Below are 21,539 nucleotides of genomic sequence, written 5' to 3'. Positions count from 1 at the left end.
ACATAAAAAACAAAACAACTGGAACAAAATTAACATTTTAAAAAAATATTCGTGTGGAAAGATCATAACCTGCCAATACCATTTGACCAGTCTACAAACTCGTAGGGAAGTAAATTAAATGAATGTCCCCAGTGGTAAAAAGTAATTGGAACTGATGAAAAGCAACAGTGAACTAGACCTTGACCAACTTCCTATTAGGCTTTAAATTTATTGCATTTATAACAAATTTTTTCAACTTGTAACCACATTCAAGTCTAAATTCGAAAGCAGGGTCATCAGTAAAGTACAATACTTGGCACTGAAAGCTCTTTATTACAAAAAGCAATGTAGGGTCAGAACAGGACAAACTCCCAGAAGGAGAGTGTTGTTGTTTATACAGATGTTGACTATTCCAGAACATACAAACATTAGAAATTTTGAGAACCTCTCAAAAATGATGAATACTGAATAACAAGTATTTGTTGATGGCTGTGTTTGAACTGGTGACCCACAGGACACCAGCCAGTGGTGCTAACAGCTTGCGGCATTATTCCCTGTTCTGGAGAAACAGCAACCTGTGTTTCAGAACTTCTCGTTGGAGCCGATTACATCACCCTGGTTCTAGATCTTGCCAGTGGTTGTCTGTATGGGCAGCACTGGTAGATCCTTACATTCTGGTTGTGTCGCCACATTCCCATCACTGCAGAATGAGCATCAAAGGTAGATGTTCTTCAAATTTCTTAAAAAAAACAAAAAAAAGTCATTGCATCCAGATAACAAAGACACATCATCCATCTGTGTCAAAGTGTGGTGTCCAGCATACATTTGAAGATGACTGGAGTGTTACACAGTCCAAATGGCTTTGAACTCAGAGAGGCCATCCGGTGTGATGTAGGCAGTATTTTCCTGGTCACCATTGTCAGCCTCAATTTACCAGTAGCCTGTTTGCATGTGCATAGTTGAGAAAAATTTTTCTCCTTTTGAACAGCTTTGGATGTCATTAGTCTGAGGCAATGTTTAGACATTTTTCTGGATTTTGTTCAGTCATCAGTAGTCGACATAGAAAGGCCATGTGCTATCTTTACTCTTCATAAGGAGCATACAGGAGAGGACCAAGGACTATCCTTAGGTTCAATGATATCTTGCAGCATCTTCTCCACTTCCTCCCAAATTATGCACCATTCAGCTGGTGACACCAAATATGAGTGTTAGGTAATCATGGATGGTCCCCGGGTTAATGTAGTGTTTTACATGGACCATTAAGTCTGTCTTTCCTCCACTCCAGATTTGAAACCACGTGAAAAGTCGTGCAGAATGGCTAACACTCAACCACATAAATCATCGGTCAGTTCATATCTTATTGGCAGTTCAGTAGTAGCTTCCACTCCTGTATTTTCTGTAGTGGTAGCAGAGCACAATATTTCGTCAGTGCTACTGAACTGCCCATCCAGGACTGGTTTGGCTGTTCCTACACACATACCTTTAGGGACAGCTCGGGGTTCTCCTTGACCATCTGCAGTGCTTATGATAAATCACTGCCATTTAGATTTCATTTTGTGATTCTGTAACTTTTTGTAATCAACAAAGTTTCACAGTTTTAATGAGCATCTTGGTAACGTTTTCTTCAATGGCAAAAAATCACAGAGAGAAATCTCTGTTCTGTGTGCTTGTTGGAATAGCTTTATCCGCCTGAGCTGTGATCTTCAGTAGTCTGTGACTGCTTGTGATGCCTGCAAGAAGTCCAGTCAGAGAATAAGATTATGAGTACGTTTTGGTAAAACTACAAATTCGAAGGGGTGCATTCTGACATTGACATCTTGCAATACATTTACTGTCAGCTGGATGTATTTCCCTGTTGCGAATTTCAGCACAGTTGCTTTCTATTGCACAACATTATCTTCTTTAGCTGATGAGGATAAGTGTTTGACAGTACACAAAAGGAAGCCCCTGAGTCAGCTTGTGTCCCCACAGGATGGCAATTGCTGATGACAAGATTCCCTGAACCTTGGTGACCATTGTCCATGGTGGATTTTTATCCATGGTCGCCTCCCCTTTATAGATGGTCGCCTTATGTAGTTTTCTTGAATTCAACTCCAAGACAAGTGGCTGTTTCCTCTGTACAATAATGGGGAACAGCTGTGGCATATCGAGGAGTGACTTATTCAGTATATGGCAATGGCCTTTGTCCTGGAGTTCGGGTGTAATCATCTGTAATTGACTGGCTTGAATAGAACTGTAGTGATGTTTGACATCTGGCAGTGTAGTAGCCATTGAAAACTCGCCTTTTTTTCTCTACAGTAACATATAACTTATCCAGGGCACCCACAAAGGACAAATACCAGCATGCTGTCCTCTGTCCTTCAAATGTCTGTTCTTTTGCAGGGTGTTCTACTTGATAGAAGAGTTGGTTGTGCTTGGGTTGGTCATGTGCTGGGTTGCCAGTTGATGGCTGCGACATAAGTCAGAGAAGGCTAGGTCCAGTCTTGCTGGCTCATTCGTCTGGTATCAGAAATTATTGCTAAAGATCGATACACCTCTTCTTCAACATTCTTTATTATCTCCTGAAACATAGGTTTGACATTCATGGCTGTTATGTCTTGTGTGTACTTAGTCCAGCAGTTCTGATCTCCGTAAACTGCTGTATCACTTTTCTCACTACATGGAGTGTGAGAGAGATGAGGTCGTAGTCTTCATGCCATAGTGACAATATTTCAGAGTCGGTCGTACTTCTTTCATCCAATTATTTTCTGTTGCATTTCCTCAATGCACTGGCATCACTTGAATTCTTCTGTTGTTATGATGTCCTTTGCCAGAAGAGCTTGATATGTCTTTTGTGGCCCCTTTCATTAGATGTTGAGATTTTGTTGGCTTCTGTCATATTCCAGTGGAATTCACAGTGTGGCATAGGGCCGAAACATTGTTTATGTAGGACTGTGTAACTTCCTCATAACAGTAGGCCCTGTTCTTAAATGTTCATGCACCAAGCAAACTTGCTGCTGATTCTCACTGAATGTTATCTTCAGTTCAGCTTGGAATTTGTTCCTACAATTAAGCTTCTCTTTGCTGTCCTTGAACCACTGCTTTGCTATGCTGTCTGACTGAAAGTACACATTTGACACACACAATATGTCATCCCATCTGTTGTGTTTGGTTAATCAGTTAAGCCCTTTAAGCCAATTTGTCAGGTTCCATCAGAGTCTCTCAAAAACACTGATGAATGCTTGGTGTGCAGTGGACCTGTTGCTGTATGTGCAGCCACAGTTATTTAGGTCTTTTAAAGTACCTGGCATCTCCACTGAACAATGTCATGTAAAAACCACACTCAAGTCTGAACCTGAAAGCAGTGCCATCAGTGAAGTACAGCTATTAGCACCTTTATTACCAGCATGAGAACGGAACTGCCTCCTGGACGGAGACTTCTGATATTTATAAAAAACTTGACTATTCCAGAATAGCAAACATTACAAAAACAAGAAATTCTGAAAGCATTCCAGGAATTATAAATACTAAATAACAAATAATTACTGGTAGTAGGGTTTGAATTGGCAACCGACAGCACGCATGTGCCACAGCTCACAGCAATATTAATATTTTTCTGAGCTTCAGTCTATTGCAGTGATGGTAGAAAAAAAAATGCTGAAGTGCAGACCATTTTCAGTAATATCAGACAGTTCAGGGATGTAATGACCTGCTGTGGTCCCAAAGACAATGAGCAACCTCTAAAAATGTTTTTGTCAATTAGCACCTGGTAGATGCTCATTATGTCAAGCATATACTGAGGAAATGTGACAGAAGCAATAATACCCTCACTGTGTGGAAGTTGTGTAAGAACATAACAATCATCTTGGACTGGTTACTGAAAAAGTTAAAGAAAAATGTCAATCTGCTTTATAACTGACTTTAAATAAATTTGTGTGGTGAATTAAAACTCACATTAAGTATAGATAAATGCAAAGTAATTTGTATATAAAGAAGATACAAGTACTATATCTGTTAATGACAGAATTAAAAGTCAGTATCTGGACTCTGTCAAATCATTTAAATATTGCAGTGTGATGTTAGAAAGTATCTGAAAGTTGAATGAACATGGAAAAATCAGCTGTAGGAAAAAGAATTTGAAGTCTGAAGAGTTTTAAAGAGAATTCTAAAAAATATATATACATCAGTGATGGAGATATTATGAATCTCTCCCATGCAACTTACTCCTTATTACTGCTCCAAGGTTTGAGATTATCTGAAAGTTGGCTTCAAGAAAGAGTGAATTGAGAGATGTTCTATTAACATTGTTACTGCTTGGTTCACTATATCCAAAATGCACTGGGAATAAATATGAGGTGCTCTACAAACACAATTGAGAACTGCTAGGAGGGGACTGATCATATCACAAGAAATACTATTGTTAAATGTAGACAGTATTCTGGAGAAAATATGAGAAAAATTAAAATATATCTTGTGTACACTTTGATTAAGACAAGGCAGTAGGGACACACCTGTATGACTGTATTGTGCTGGCAAAATTGCAGCTTGAATGGGGTGAAGGGTTGTATCTTGGCAGAGTGAGTGATGGGAGAAGGGGGGTGTTGGAGTGTGGGGAAGGGTGACTGATGTTTGGGAGAGAGAGTAAGCTCATGATAAGAATGCGAGAGGGTGAGGCAGCAGGAGCACAGGATTGGAATGCTGCATGGACTCAACAGAAGGTAATGGGTGAACAGCCAAAGTGGTCATGGCCTATGCTACAGGGTGCTGCAAAAGTTCCATGCGACCATGTTGGTCAAGGTTGCGTGTCTGCTTAAGAAGGCAAGAAGGAAAATGTAGGGAAAGATGTGGACAAACAATAACAGAGATAAGACAAATGTAAAACATAAGAGAAGGAAGGAAGGACAGATGACAAGAGGTGTAGGACGTAAGGGAGCCATGTGGCGATGAGAAATTATGATACATGTGCAAGCATATGGCCAGTCACTTTTCTCTTGTGTATTGAATAGGGAAGATAATGATCGATAATAATACAAAGTACCCTCGGCAACTTGTTTAGCTGCAAGTGACAGAAAAATTAATGGCACAAAAGACAAGAAAGAAAATAAGTGTGGGATTGAGATGGTGAGAGGAGTTCATAAAAATATTTGGAGATGGGGCCTGTAATGGTGTACAGGAAACAAGGTGTGCAGCAGGGCCTAAGTATTCATTACACTTCCAGTTTCATTATTTGAAGCTGCTTCTAACTTCTCGTCTGTTATTGGAATTTAATATCTCTCTAGTTCTGCTGTGCTCTCTTTTGTTTTTTGGATCATATGTGCCTTCTCTAGTTAACCTTTGTGTGGCCTCATTTCCCATTCTTTACAGATTTTTATAATTCAGTTGGGTAGTATTATGGTCTTTCTCCTGGAACACCACTGATTGGTATGCTTTAGTTACTGGGCTGCCAGTGCTACACTTCGCGTGTGTTGTACATGCAATTGTATGACACGAAACCAGAAAAACAGTAGACTTGTATAATCATTTGCTAGTACTACCACATAGTGGTGAAATCCTTATGGGTAAACATTCTACTAACTGGACAGGATCTTAAACTGAGTATTTTGAGATAGGGAAATGAACATTAAAGGTGGTACAAGGTCCTGAATGAGCTGTCTAAGGCAGTTATTCATAAACTGTTTTGTAATGAACAATTACTTATCGTATCAGTTTTCATGATGCTACCTTTAAAAACCACACACAAATATCTGTAATTTGTCCATGCTAGAGTTTATCAGTGTATGATTGGTTGTCGAAGATGGAGTGTTTTTGGATTACGCATCAGTCAAAATGGAAGAAATTTATAAGTGCTTATAGGAACAGGAGGCCAAGACTCTTGACACATAGTTGTTCGTTTAGCAGAATTTTAAATGTAGGATTGTATGAGGTGATTTATCAATAAGCACCTATGGAATACACTCTTCAAAGAACACGGGGTTAGTGGTTCTGATAGGGCAGTAGTTACATAAACAACATATTCAAGCAGTAGAGTTAAGTGACTTTGAACCCAGAGTTCAGTTATGACAGTAGAGTATACTGTAGTGCCTGAATCAAGACTGGTAGTCGTAAGTTTGAACAGTTGCTTTGAGCTTAAGTTAGTTCTTTGCGTTAAGAAGACTATCTAGCTGTTTCTAACCATTAGTTCCTTATTCAGGTCCTTCAGTGCTCTGTCAAACTCTTCACGCAGTATCATATCTCCCATTTCATCTTCATCTACATCCTCTTCCATTTCCATAATATTGTCCTCAAGTACATCGCCCTTGTTTAGACCCTCTATATACTCCTTCCATCTTTCTGCTTTCCCTTCTTTGCTTAGAACTGGGTTTCAATCTGAGCTCTTGATATTCATACAAGTGGTTCTCCTTTCTCCAAAGGTCTCTTTAATTTTCCTGTAGGCAGTATCTATCTTACCCCTGGTGAGACAAGCCTCTACACCCTTACATTTGTCCTCTAGCCATTCCTGCTTAGCCATTTTGCACTTCCTGTCGATCTCATTTTTGAGACGTTTGTATTCCTTTTTGCCTGCTTCATTTACTACATTTTTATATTTCCCCCTTTCATCAATTAAGTTCAATATTTCTTCTGTTATACCCAAGGATTTTACCTACTTTATCCTCTGCTGCCTTCATTACTTCATCCCTCAAAGCTACCCATTCTTCTTCTACTGTATTTCTTTCCCCCATTCCTGTCAATTCTTCCCTTATGCTCTCCTTGAAACTCTGTACAACCTCTAGTTTAGTCAGTTTATCCAGGTCCCATCTCCTTAAATTCCCACCTTTTTGCAGTTTCTTCAGTTTTAATCTACAGTTCATAACCAACAGATTGTGGTCAGAGTCCACATCTGCTCCTGGAAATGTCTTACAATTTAAAACCTGGTTCCTAAATCTCTGTCTTACCATTATATAATCTATCTGAAACCTGTCAGTATCTCCAGGCTTGTTCCATGTATACAACCTTCTTTTATGATTTTTGAACCAAGTGTTAGCTACGATTAAGTTGTGCTCTGTGCAAAATTCTACCAGGCGGCTTCCTCTTTCATTACTTACCCCCAATCCATATTCACATACAAGGTTTCCTTCTCTCCCTTTTCCAACTACCGAATTCCAGTCACCCACAACTATTAAATTTTCATCTCCCTTCACTATCTAAATAATTTCTTTTATTTCATCATACATTTCTTCAATTTCTTCGTCATCTGCAGAGCTAGTTGGCATATAAACTTGTACTATTGTGGTAGGCGTGGGCTTTGTGCCTATCTTGGCCACAATAATGTGTTCACTATGCTGTTTGTAGTAGCTTACCTGCATTCCTATTTTTTTATTCATTATTAAACCTACTCCTGCATTACCCCTATTTGATTTTATATTTATAACCCTGTATTCCCCTGACCAAAAGTCTTGTTCTTCCTGCCACCGAACTTGACTAATTCCCACTATGTCTAACATATCCATTTCCCTTTTTAAATTTTCTAACCTACCTGCCCAATTAAGGGATCTGACATTCCACACTCCAATCCGTAGAACGCCTGTTTTCTCTCTCCTGATAACGACGTCCTCCTGAGTAGTCCCGGCCCGGAGATCCGAATGGGGGACTATTTTACCTCTGGAATATTTTACCCAAGAGGACGCCATCATCATTTAACCATACAGTAAAGCTGCATGCCCTCGGGAAAAATTACGGCCGTAGCTTCCCCTTGCTTTCAGCCGTTCGCAGTACCAGCACAGCAAGGCCGTTTTGGTTAGTGTTACAAGGCCAGATCAGTCAATCATCCAAACTTTTGCCCCTGCAACTACTGAAAAGGCTGCTGCCCCTCTTCAGGAACCACATGTTTGTCTGGCCTCTCAACAGATACCCCTCCGTTGTGGTTGCACCTACGGTACGGCTATCTGTATCGCTGAGGCACGCAAGCCTCCCCGCCAACGGCAAGGTCCATGGTTCGTGGGGGGGCAACACCTCTTAATAAACAATATTTTGCTGTAGCGTAAGAAATATTGTGGTTTGTATTTTTGTAAAATAGAAGTTTCATTTGTTTATTTGATTGTTTCCACCATTCATGACCTACTTTTCAGTAAAACTCCCATTAGAAGTTGCTCTTATGAGGGTTATTTCATAAGTCATTGCAACTATGGTAGATCTTGTGATAATGTGACAACATGAGAATTCCATTATGTGCGTGGAACTGGTATGGTGGTGTGCATCTGAATGCCAATATAAAATAGAGTTCCAGTACAGGAGGTCATGGTAAAGGTTGAAATGAAGAACAGGGATTGGAACTGTGTGTAAATTTATTCTGCATGAGTACAAATGGAAGAAAAAGAATCAATGTGTGCCTCCTGTTGCCAAAATGCCGTAAGGACTTTTGCCCTGTTTGCAAAGTGCCTCTCCTGCGATGGTTTCCTCAGTTGTGGAATGAAGTCAAAGTCACAGAGACTGAGTTCTGGTGAGTAAGGTGGGTGGGGGACACGATCCATCTTGCAGCACATCAAATTCGCATTGAATGATCCATCCTTGCATGCAGTCACAATCTGTCAGTTGATTTTGGTAGTGTTTGCCGCAGGGTTTTGAATATTTACTGTGAATATGGTGATGCCAATCATTCACATGAAATACCATGGGTTTCATGCCTTATGGAATGACCCTTGGATATACACAGGCTGTAATCCACAGTGGCTAAATGATGGATGGAATTGTAGTCTCAGGAAATTAAACACATCTATAGAAAAAAAATATAAGCAGACTGAAATATTTTATCAAACTGTGGAAAATCCAATATTGAATATCCAAATATTTTATATATTTGAAAATCTTTATCTTCTTGTAGTGATTTGCTTTCATGCAATCTTTGTTCAAATATAATTATTTTTGAACACTATTTAAAAAAGTATTTAAAAAACAAAGTGTGTGCAGTTGATATCCAAGACTCTGCAATGCCTTTCTACATTAATAAAGAAGTTCTGATATGGTTTTTCAACTATTACAGCTATTTTCTCCCCTGGTCTCTTAAAATGTGAAAACAATTTGGAACTTTACGTTGAATTTGAGATACTTTGGAATGAAAAAAGCTCTGTAAACCTATTTTGGTCCAGTTTTCTAGGAACTCGTGTGTGCACTTTTTGTTACCCAGCCCCACATTTCAATTTGTTTAATTTATTTATTTCTTTTAATGTGTTTTCCACATGTCAGTTAAGGTGAAAGCCAACATGGTTCTTTAAAAGGGGCACAGCCAATTCCTTCAACCTCATTATCCTATCCAAACATTTGCTTAGTTCCTAATAACATCATTGACTTACAATTTCTGCAGTACATTAAACTGTTTGTGTTTGCAATGTTCATTTATGATTTCTGTAACGTACTTCATTAATCCTATTTCTCTTTTGGTCTTCTTTCCCTAGCCACTTAACAGTTTCCAGCAGCAACTAACAAGTTACTAACTTACCTGGTTTGCACCCTCTCCACTGCCAAGCACCCCCGACCTTCTCAACTTTGGACGTTATACGGTTCACTTCACACTGTTTATCCCTCATGACATCATTGTCAAATTGAGGTGTTATCTGAACATCGGTTATTTATCTCCTTTGAAGTTTAATATTGTTACGTTTAGTGATGTCTGTACGACAAGATAGTTAACACTATAGCAAACTTCCCTTTATGGCTAAGTGTAATATTAAGTTGAGTGTTGTCCACTGATGAAATAAATTTACAGTTTTAATGTTAGTTGTTGCCTTATAAATATCTTTTCTAGTTGAATACACATGAAAGGGTGATAATTTATTTTTCTTCTCCAGGTTGCCACCTGACAAACGACCAAATTTTGCTACACTTGGTATCGTAAGTCCCTTTAAATGTCCATGGAATTTACTTATAAACAAGTGGAGTGATGAGAATTTTGATGAACATGATAAAAATTACTTAAACCAAATGTCATTTTATGTATTAAGGGACAGAAAGAAACTAGATGAATTGGAATGTGAACTTCATATAAACAGCAGAAAGAAAAAGCCTTCTTTTGACACAGGAACCCTTTTTGATTCAGATGATGACAAGAAATGCCTAGTACCAGTATGTGTTGTGTTGAAAGATAAAGGAGTTCCAACTGATTTTTCCATAATTTGTGTTCCAACTGATGAGGACTTGAAAAGATTATCATCTTGTGAATCATTTCCAGGACCCATAGAACCCCTCCATGAAGACGAAAAAAAACAGGAAAGAAAAAAACTGCAACATGACCATAAGAAGAAACTGAAATATCTTAGGAAGCAAAGACGTGCTGAGAAAAGGAAACTGATAGATAGCAATAGTGCTGATGTGGATCATTGTGAAAATGTGAGTGACACAATGAAAGATGAAAAAACTACAGCCACAAAGTCCATAGTGGAAGAATATGCCATGAAAATGCGTGAACTCTGGATGCCCAATGCAAAGACTGTCAGGAAATCATGCTGTAGAGAAATAATAGGTTTCATTTATAAAGGTGGTTTTTCATTTAGTGATGGAATTGGAATGGGGTTGGGATATATTCCACTTCTAGCTTTGCTGAGCTTCATTAAGTCTACATACCTACTGAAACCTTGGATTTTAGTTAGAAATAAAAACAGTCAACAATACAGGTATGCGATGCTTCACATTCACCATGTGACATGAAATCTTTTACCAAATAAAACACCCAACAGTACAGGTATGGTGAATTTAACTCTTTCCATTGCCGAGAATAAGAAACCGTATATTTTAGCATCCTTTTAACATTTCCTTTTCAATCATTCTGTGATGAATATGTACAAAAACTTTGTCAGCTTTTTCAAATTATGATGTGATGCTGTTTGTATTGATTACATGTATGAAACTAAGAAAGAAAATATGAAATAATTGAATTGAAATATGCTTATATTCTATGTTAAGGGTGTTGGTTTTGATTTATTGCAGTTTTTCCTAATTGAAATACTACAATTTAGTATAAATTATATACGCAAAAAGTGAAGCAGATATCTCTACTTTGTATCACCCCCTTACCAATATCCAAGCTTTGAATCTTTATCTGAGATATTCATTCTTGCAGATTCTGTAGCAATTATGCATATGAATTATCAATGTTTTACATGATTATGTTGTTTTGATGTGTCTCCTGAATAACTGCAGTTGAAAATACAGAGCAAGCTCTGTGAAACTGTCATGAAACATGCTAGCTAATCATAACAACATACAAAAATAGGTTATTGAGTGCAATTTATGTGGGGAGGTGGTGGGGGGATAAAGTGACTTCAGCATTTATTCATTTATTATGAAGCTGCCATTGTAAGATTTGATGGACATATTAAGACTTTAGTGGAACTCTGTGTAATATTAATGTAAGGTATCAGGTTACAGCAGCTATGGTTATAATATTAACATCAGAGCAAAGAGAAAACGAGTTAGGAAAAAATGTTCAGGTACCAGTGAACTTCATACCAATGTCAAGGAAAGGATTCTTGAAAATACCAACATATCTTTCAGACTGTAAAATATTAATTTTAAACACAGGAAAAATGCTCGTGAACTGCACCAACTAAGGACAAGTTGACTGCTTACTTTGGCATGCTGTTATCCAAATAATCTGTAACTGCCAGAATGGATGCACACTGCAGTTTCCTCATGGACATTGTCACTGAACTTGCAAATTTCTTAGCTGAACAATGTTCTCCTCCTAAAGGGAGAAATAAGGGTTTAGTAGAATATGTAGAGGCTTCTTAGACTTTTTGTTGAGAAGGGCCCACCTGTTACAAGGAGAAAAGATCAGGAAAAGTCATAAGAGAGAGTAGGAGCACAAAGATAACGTATTGGTAAGCATTACCCTAACTTAATTTCGGAGATAGGAAAGGGGGGGGGGAGAGTCAGTGAGAAGAAAAGATGTGTTGCGAGATGGGGGGGGGGGGGACGACGACAGAAAGTTAAGCAGATAGAGGAAAATAATCTTTGCCAGACTTTCTTCTCACACAGTTATCCCACTGACCTTGTTTACAAAGAAATCTGTTGAGATGAGAAGCACTCCACCACCCTGCATCAACCAGGCCTTGAATGTTTGGAATGTCTGGTTAGAATATTTTGTCAGTGTTAATATTTCTCAGGGTGAGCTCTGAAATGAGACAATGCTTTTGATATCTTCGCAACACAAGTCACAGTGGCATTCCACTATCCTCGTAACCTCCACAACTTTTCTTTTCCAAATGTATGACATACCTATATCAGCATCCATAGCCTAAGGTTCCTACCCTACAGCCAGTCCTACTGTTGAGTCTCCACACACACACACACACACACACACACACACACACACACTGGACAGTGTATGAACTTTGTGACTTTCTGTGTAAGGATGACTGCTACGTAACTGACTGCACACCTACATGGATGGAGAAGAATTGCTCAATTTAGGCATACTTGGTAACCATTTGCTGAGTGTGCTATACAGCATGGTTGAAGAGACCTGCGTGCCTGCTGCACGTATGGCATGTATTATTTTAAATTCCCACACAGAATGGATGTAAGAAGTTACTGTCCAATGTAAGGGTAGAAAATTATTGTATAATTTGGGAATGGGTAAATAGAAGGCCTGTACCCTTCACGTTTTAAATAACTGAGTAATCGTAATCAGTGACATGGAGGATTTATTAGAATGAATTAGTTACGTATTAAGTATGTTATATTAGAGGTGCTCCACGGATATCAGGTGATGATGTGAGACAGCAACTGAACATGCTTAAATCATCACAAGTGTATATTTCAGAGTCTGTAGCACCATGGAGTCCCTTGGGAAGTTGTGTGGCATTTGGCTTCCCAAGAATGAAGAGGTTGTCTAAAATGATGTGGGACACAGAAAAAGTGAGAGTTGGTAATCAAACTTTCAATAGCAAGCATGTAATCAGGCAATTGTACAAAGGCTATGTTAAATCTGGCTACCCAATTAATAAATAAGGTCCTTTGACAAATGTATTTCTCTGTACTTATTCTCATTGTAATTGATTTATATGAGTGAAGATTGACTTCAGAGTGACGTTCCAATCGACAGATTTCAGTCGCACAGCCAAGAGTGTTGGCTCAGAGGTTAATTCAACTTCTCAGTACCATGAAACTAGACACTTACAGAAATTTCATCACCATTTTGGCCAATCTTGCTTGGACCATTTTAAGAAACATATTAAGTCTGTAACAAGAGGTCGGAGAGAAATAATGTTTGATCACTATTCCAAAAACAATAGCCACTTTAGCAATATAATACCAGGAAAATCATCGTGTCCAACATGTTATTCTTAAGACATTTATCATTAAAAAAGAAAGAGATGGTAATAGTTCAGATAAAGAATTTTGTGACTCATCAAAAACTTAAAAAAATGACTTTAGCCCTAGAAATCCTAGGTGTATTGCCTGCTAGTAAAATTTGAAAACTAAGTGAAGAAAAGTACCTTTTGCTTTGAATGCAGGAATTAAGAAAGTGGCAACTAATGCCAAAAACAATTTAGAAGTTTCATTTCAAAAGAAATGTTGCACTAAACCAGATGGAAGTTCTAAAAATTCTCCAACCAAACATGATGATTTGATAGCAAAGCTTAAATCTGAAAAAGCTTAAATCTGAATGTTGTATTTCAAACAAAGAGGATTAAGTTACTATCATCAGTTTAATACTGGAGTCAAGTAAAAGTTGGTGATGAATTTAATGTCAGAATGTTTGGTTAAATTAACAAGACAGCTAGTAAATGAGCATAACGTGCATAGCAAAAGAGAAACGGGTCAATCCATACCAAGTGATCAAAGAAAAAAATAATTGGTTGCTTGACAATCTCAAAAAAATTGTATATATGCTGGGTGAATTCCCCAATGTTTAGTAATCACAAAAATATATTTTTTTTAAAATTATTGTTTATTATTTTGAAATGGTGGCCATATTTGTTCCAGGCTGCATGCGTTGTTTCGTATTTGCAAGCATCTACCTTTTTTACAATTATTCAGTAGTGGAATGTCCTAAGCCTTTCAGATAAAATGCATTTACTTCAACACACTCTGGGCTACAAATTAACATAATTATCACTTAGCTGAATGTATTCTTTAATAATTTTTAATAGTTCAAAGTTATCAGCCACAAATTTAAAAAACTCAATTTTTGAACAGTAGTTTTCCAAAGAAAGATTACTTGCTCTGCTTTAATATTTTTTCTGCTATTACACTGTATAGTATAGTTACTTTTTATAGAGTATCAGTGGTGAGGAGCTTACACTTAAAAAAATACACTATTTAAAAAAAAATGGATTTTTTTTCCATTTTGTAGCATGCAAAATCTTTTTTGGGGGACCAGGTAAAAATCTGAAAATTTCACAGCTAATAGTCCTTTATGATATCAAACTTCAGTATAAATTTCAACTTTGAGATTCAATTGGAAGTTATGGAAAAAAAATTAGAAGCACGAGTCAAAAATGCGTTTTTTAAAATCTGTGATATTTAGGCTTATGGAATAAAATAAATCAGTTACAGTATATAATTTCATCATATCTATGATAACTTATTTTTTTATTGAAAATAAGCCTACTAATTACATTATATTGTTCTCTTGTTATTTGTTTTTAGTACATCGCTCATTGAACATTTGAGAATTTTGTTCACTCAGTTTGGGAGTATAAGTTCACCCAGTCCAGTTGTAAATTCCTTGGGAGACACCTTCCTTAGTACATTTTTAAGTGGCATCCAGACTTGATCCTTCTTAATTTTTTTAAAAGATGTCCTTGGTCCTGGAGGGTGATAAAATACATGTACATCTTGGTTTTGACAGTCAATATTATCAACTTCGCCAATCCACCACTGTTCATCATAAACACAAGCCACTGTGTCTTTATTTTGAAGAACCAGTTGTACAAGTTTTCCACACTGATGTTCACTATCAGGCGAAGTTGATGTGATCTTACACTTCAGTAAGTTGTGTGAATGGGTTGCAAAACAATGAAAAGATCAAGTGCCTTTAATCTTCTGACAAGTGATGTACCTTTCCTTCGAGATACTGTCATAGACTACTTGTATTTCCTCACATTGTACAAAAACATAGGTAATTCCTTTGATATGTTTTTTTACAGAATTCAAACATTTCTTGAGGTGTTATGATACGATTGTCATCGGTCCGCTGCAGACTTGCTTTTGTGACAGCTCGCTTTGTTGTACCCCCAACACCATCACAAGCATTCTTCCCATGGCATGAAGCAAAAAGGTGCCATTCTACATCAAACCCAAAATCTTATTTATGAAAGGAGATGTTAATAAAGATTTTGTTTTTGTTTTGTATTGACTTGCTGTCCCATCCCAAAAGTAAATCAGTTTTTTCTGGAAGGGTGCTGCTGTTTAATGTAGTTTGTTAATTTTAGTTGAAAAATGTACACTGCTGTAGTGTTGTGTTCATGGTAGTCACTTATGACACAAAAGCTGTTGCTCATTAATTTATCTTCATCTTTATAATAGAATACAAATGGATGAATTGTGACCTGTTTGTTTACCCAGTGGTGCCGTTGTACTTCATCTTGAACAACAAAGAAATAATTTTTCGAAAAGTCAGCAAAAACTGAGAATTCATCAGCTGGTTTGCTTTTTATCTTTCAAAAATTTGCTTTGAGCTTTTGCAATAAAATGATGCATTTCAGATTTTCAAGGTTAGCCACCAAAACACTTCAAAAAAACTCTTCTCGTGATTTTATGACTGTCACCATTTCACTTTGTCTTGTGTCCCCCATTGTTTGTATTTTATATTGTCAGGCATCAAATCATCATCTTCGGATTCTTCAAACATGTCAAGTAAGGCTTGTTTGTCTGGACAAACTTCACATTTTCCCTTGATCATACAATTGTAACTGTCAATATTGCATACCATAACTTCCAAAAGGTCTTTATAGTCAACTCTTAAGATTGGCCCCATCTATCATCAACTTTACGTTCTGATGATAGAAATAAACACAAAAATTATGGGTGCCAGATGCCCCTGCAACAGTACACCATCTTGGTCTCAACTCGCAAAACTTTGATCTTCCAATTTTAATGTCAGGATTTTCTTTTTTAAATTCAGTGAATAGTTCATTTAAATTACACAACATTAACCTTTTTTGTCTTTGAATCTTAGAACTATTTTCTTTCACAGAAACAGTGGTTTTTTGCCAGACATCAAATGGCAGTTACTGTCATTTGTAGCCCAGAATGTGTTGAACTAAATGCATTTTATCTGAAAGGCTTAGGACAATCTACTACTGAATAATTGTAAAAAATGTAGATGCTCACAAATACGAAAAAACGCTTGCGGCCTGGAACAAGTATGGTTGCCGTTTCAGAATAATAAACAATAAACTTAAAAAAAAAAAAATATTTTTGTGACTACTAAACATTACTGAATTCACGCAGTAAATATAAAATTTTTCTGAGATGGTCAAGCAAACAGTGCTGGACCACTTCGTGTGGATTGACCCAAATGCAACCTAATTTCTTAGATGAAAACATGATCAGAAAGATTATTACATTTTATGAAGGTGGCAGTAACAACTGTTTGAGCTTGGCAAGAAAGGTTGATATTCTGTAATTTAAATGAACTATTCACTGAATTCAAAAAACAAAATCTTGACATTAAAATTGGAAGGTCAAAATTTTGCATGTTGAGACCAAAATGGTGAATTGTTATAGGGGCATCTGGCACCCATAATGCTTGTGTTTTTGGTATCACCAGAATGTAAAGTTGGTGATGGATTGGGTTAATCCTAGAATTGACTATGAAGACCTTTTGGATGTTTTGGTTTGCAGTACTGATAGTTACATTCGGATGATCATGGGGAAAATGTCAGGACTGCCCAGGCAAACAAGCTTTACTTGACATGTTTGAAGAATTGGAAGAAGATGATCTGAAGCTTGACAATACAGAATACAAACAATGTGTGAAACAAGATAGAATGGAAATGGTGAAAATTACGAAGCCATGAGAAGATTCTTTTAAAATGTTGGTAGCTAACATGAAAATGCATCATTTTATTGCCAAAGCTCAGGGTAAATTTCTGAAAGTCAAAAAGCAAACCTTGGCAGTTGATGAATGCTTAGTCCGTGCTAACTATTCAGAAAACTATTCCTTTGTTGTTCACGACAAAGTACAGGGGTACCACTCGGTAAACAAAACATGCCACAGTTCATCCATTTGTGTTCTGTTATAAAGACCAAAATAAGCTACAGAGTCACAGTTTTTGTGTCATAATTGACTACCTTGAACACAACGCTACAGCAGTGCATGCTTTTCAACTGCAAGTAACAAACTAATAAAACAGCACAACCCTTCCACAAACAAACTGGTCTACTTCTCTGGTGGTGCTGCAAGTCTATATACACTCCTGGAAATTGAAATAAGAACACCGTGAATTCATTGTCCCAGGAAGAGGAAACTTTGACACATTCCTGGGGTCAGATACATCACATGATCACACTGACAGAACCACAGGCACATAGACACAGGCAACAGAGCATGCACAATGTCGGCACTAGTACAGTGTATATCCACCTTTCGCAGCAATGCAGGCTGCTATTCTCCCATGGAGACGATCGTAGAGATGCTGAATGTAGTCCTGTGGAACGGCTTGCCATGCCATTTCCACCTGGCGCCTCAGTGGGACCAGCATTCGTGCTGGACGTGCAGACCGCGTGAGACGACGCTTCATCCAGTCCCAAACATGCTCAATGGGGGACAGATCCGGAGATCTTGCTGGCCAGGGTAGTTGACTTACACCTTATAGAGCATGTTGGGTGGCACGGGATACATGCGGACGTGCATTGTCCTGTTGGAACAGCAAGTTCCCTTGCCGGTCTAGGAATGGTAGAACGATGGGTTCGATGACGGTTTGGATGTACCGTGCACTATTCAGTGTCCCCTCGACGATCACCAGTGGTGTACGGCCAGTGTAGGAGATCGCTCCCCACACCATGATGCCGGTGTTGGCCCTGTGTGCCTCGGTCGTATGCAGTCCTGATTGTGGCGCTCACCTGCAGGGCGCCAAACACGCATGCGACCATCATTGGCACCAAGGCAGAAGCGACTCTCATCGCTGAAGACGACACGTCTCCATTCGTCCCTCCATTCACGCCTGTCGCGACACCACTGGAGGCGGGCTGCACGATGTTGGGGCGTGAGCGGAAGACCGCCTAACGGTGTGCGGGACCATAGCCCAGCTTCATGGAGACGGTTGCGAATGGTCCTCGCCGATACCCCAGGAGCAACAGTGTCCCTAATTTGCTGGGAAGTGGTGGTGCGGTCCCCTACGGCACTGCGTAGGATCCTACGGTCTTGGCATGCATCCGTGTGTCGCTGCGGTCCGGTCCCAGGGCGACGGGCACGTGCTCCTTCCGCTGACCACTGGCGACAACATCGATGTACTGTGGAGACCTCACGCCCCACGTGTTGGGCAATTCGGCGGTACGTCCACCCGGCCTCCCGCATGCCCACTATATGCCCTCGCTCAAAGTCCGTCAACTGCACATACGGTTCACGTCCACGCTGTCGCGGCATGCTACCAGTGTTAAAGACTGCGATGGAGCTCCGTATGCCACGGCAAACTGGCTGACACTGACGGCGGCGGTGCACAAATGCTGCGCAGCTAGCGCCATTCGACGGCCAACACCGCGGTTCCTGGTGTGTCCGCTGTGCCGTGCGTGTGATCATTGCTTGTACAGCCCTCTCGCAGTGTCCGGAGCAAGTATGGTGGGTCTGACACACCGGTGTCAATGTGTTCTTTTTTCCATTTCCAGGAGTGTAGAAAGAGAGAAAATTTTATGAACAACTTTTTTCACAAAGAAGATCATGGACTAGAGCAGAATGCCACTTTTTTGCATGATGCCATGGTAAGAATGCATGTGATGGCATCAGGGTTAGAACAAAGTGAGCTGTCACAAAAGCTAGTCTGCAGCAGACCTATGAGAACCAGATCTTCACACTTAGAGAAATGTTTAAATTCTGTAAAGAACAGGTAAAAGGATTACCTATGTTTTTTGTAAAATGTGAGGAAATACAGAGCTCTACATCAATGTCTTGGAGGAGAGATTCGACACTTGTCAGGAGATTAAAGCCACCTGATCTTTTCATTGTTTTAAACCTGAGTCACACAATTTGCTCAAGTGTAAGTTCACATCAACATCCTGATAATGAACTTCATCAATGTGGAAAACTTGAAGAACTGACACTTAAAATAAGGACATAGTGGCTTGCGCTCATGGTGAAAAGTGGTAGATTGCTGAAGTTGATACTACTGATTGTCAGAAGCAAGACATCTATGTTACATTTTACCAACCAGCAGGACCAAGGACCAAGGACCCCTTTTAAAAAAGTAGAAAAGGATAAGTCTGGATGCCTGTTAAAAATGTACTGAAGAAGCTGTCTCCCTTGGAATTTACAACTGTGACTGGGCAAACTTTCAACCTAATGCCCAAACTGAGTGAAGGTTTTTCTCTGTTGTTCCCTGAACAACGTAATAAAAACAAATGAGGTGAGCACAAGATAATGTAATTAGGTGGCTCATTTAAAAAAGTGATCATAGATATCAAATGATAATTAAATGGACACCCTAGCTGCAAGCAGGCGTTGATACACTTCATTGGGGACATGTTGAAAATGTGTGCCCCGACCGGGACTCGAACCCGGGATCTCCTGCTTACATGGCAGACGCTCTATCCATCTGAGCCACCGCGGGCACAGAGGATAGTGCGTCTGCAGGGACTTATCCCTTGCACGCTCCCCGTGAGATCCACATCCCCAACATGTCCACAACACTACATTCGTAGTGCGCCTAATAGATGTTTGCCCATCATACTCATTACTCGTGGCAGATTAATCTACCAAGTCCCGTACGAGTTTGGGCATAGCGTGTGCGTTCGCACAAGAAGGTCAAAGGCCGGAAACCCATTTTTTTTTTTTTTTTTAACTATATATGACGGTAGTATGTGTCCCCGAAAGAAAAGTTACCGTCAATGACCATGCAGCTTTGCTAGAAATCAAATGATAATTAAATGGACACCCTAGCTTCAAGCAGGCGTTGATACACTTCATTGGGGACATGTTGAAAATGTGTGCCCCGACCGGGACTCGAACCCGGGATCTCCTGCTTACATGGCAGACGCTCTATCCATCTGAGCCACCGCGGGCACAGAGGATAGTGCGTCTGCAGGGACTTATCCCTTGCATGCTCCCCGTGAGATCCACATTCCCAACATGTCCACAACACTATTAGGCGCACTACGAATGTAGTGTTGTGGACATGTTGCGAATGTGGATCTCGCGGGGAGCGTGCAAGGGATAAGTCCCTGCAGACGCACTATCCTCTGTGCCCGCGGTGGCTCAGATGGATAGAGCGTCTGCCATGTAAGCAGGAGATCCCGGGTTAGAGTCCCGGTCGGGGCACACGTTTTCACCATGTCCCCAATGAAGTGTATCAACGCCTGCTTGCAGCTAGGGTGTCCATTTAATTATCATTTGATTTCTAGCAAAGCTGCATGGTCATTGACGGTAACTGTTCTTTCGGGAACAGATACTACCGTCATATATATAGTTAAAAAAAAATCATAGATATGTTTAAATTACGTAACACTTTATCCGTTGGTCCAGATAATGTAGATGTTAAGAAACGTATTTTTGACTCATATTGGTAACTTTCTTTCAGAACTTCCCATTGAATCCAAGAAATTTATACTGAAGTTTGATTTTATATGGTCTACTGAGTGTGCAATTTTCAGATTCTTATCTGGTCCACTAACAAAAACATTGGACACAAAAGAATGAAAAAATTCAAAAAATCCATTTTTAAAACTGTTTTTTTAAGTGCACACTTTTCACCATTGATACTTTCCAAAAATTAACTACACTGTGCAGTGCAATGGAACAAAAAAAAAAAAAAAAAAAAAGGCTGAGAAATTACTCCTCCTCTGAAAAATACTGTTCAAAAATTGAGGGTTTTTGATTTGCAAAAATAACTTTATGCCATTAAAAATACAATATGGAATATATTCAGCTAAATGGTCATGGTTTTTAATTTACACTCCAGAGTGTGCTGAACTAAACGATTCTTCTCTGAAAGGTCTGGAGATGCTTGTAAATATGTAAGAACATTTATGGTCTGAAACAAAATGGCCACTGTTTCTAAATATTAACTAATAAATTTTTTTTAAATGTATTTTTGAGTCCACCAAACACGAAGGGACCCACCCAGAGAATATCAGTTTTTTTTCTGAGCTGGTCAAGCAACCACCACTGTGTATGGGATTAACCCACCAGCTAAAGCTCCATACCAACACTCATCTAAAATTAATTTGTGGAGACGGTAGAAAAACTGCAATGAGATGATTGACATGGATTTCAACTCCAATGGACCTCTTAGCTTGGTATAATAATGAAAATGGGTATAAAATAATATTTTAAGGACTAGGAAAAGAACCAGGTAAAATAATTTTTATGAAACTCAAGAAAAAGCGATTTTAATGTTTGAATGTAATTACATCAATATACAATGGCATAAAATACTTTTTATTTCATA

The 21,539-nt window shown here is 38.9% G+C and overlaps 1 protein-coding gene and 2 non-coding genes across 5 annotated transcripts in view; 1 reads left to right on the top strand and 2 right to left on the bottom strand.

Moving 5' to 3' along the window:
• Positions 1-10,800, top strand: part of LOC126251670 (ribonucleases P/MRP protein subunit POP1) — an 81,780-nt gene extending 70,980 nt beyond the window's left edge. For all 3 annotated transcript variants that reach the window (XM_049952248.1, XM_049952247.1, XM_049952246.1), the window contains exon 8: positions 9,780-10,800. In XM_049952248.1, coding sequence (XP_049808205.1) covers positions 9,780-10,635 — 856 coding nt within the window. In that variant the 3' untranslated portion in view covers positions 10,636-10,800. The remainder of the gene's footprint in view (positions 1-9,779) is intronic.
• An 8,829-nt stretch (positions 10,801-19,629) lies between these two features.
• Trnat-ugu (transfer RNA threonine (anticodon UGU)) lies at positions 19,630-19,704 on the bottom strand. Its single transcript has one exon. It is a non-coding gene; the product is annotated as a tRNA-Thr (tRNA).
• Positions 19,705-20,080: 376 nt separating this feature from the next.
• On the bottom strand, positions 20,081-20,155 carry Trnat-ugu (transfer RNA threonine (anticodon UGU)). The gene has a single exon. It is a non-coding gene; the product is annotated as a tRNA-Thr (tRNA).
• Between the last annotated feature and the right edge of the window lie 1,384 nt (positions 20,156-21,539).

The sequence above is a fragment of the Schistocerca nitens genome, chromosome 4 (assembly GCF_023898315.1).
Source record: "Schistocerca nitens isolate TAMUIC-IGC-003100 chromosome 4, iqSchNite1.1, whole genome shotgun sequence".
In the NCBI taxonomy this organism is placed as follows: Eukaryota; Metazoa; Arthropoda; class Insecta; order Orthoptera; family Acrididae; genus Schistocerca; species Schistocerca nitens.
The sequence above is the reverse complement of the archived record's forward strand: the minus strand, read 5'-3'. Positions and strand labels throughout refer to the sequence as shown.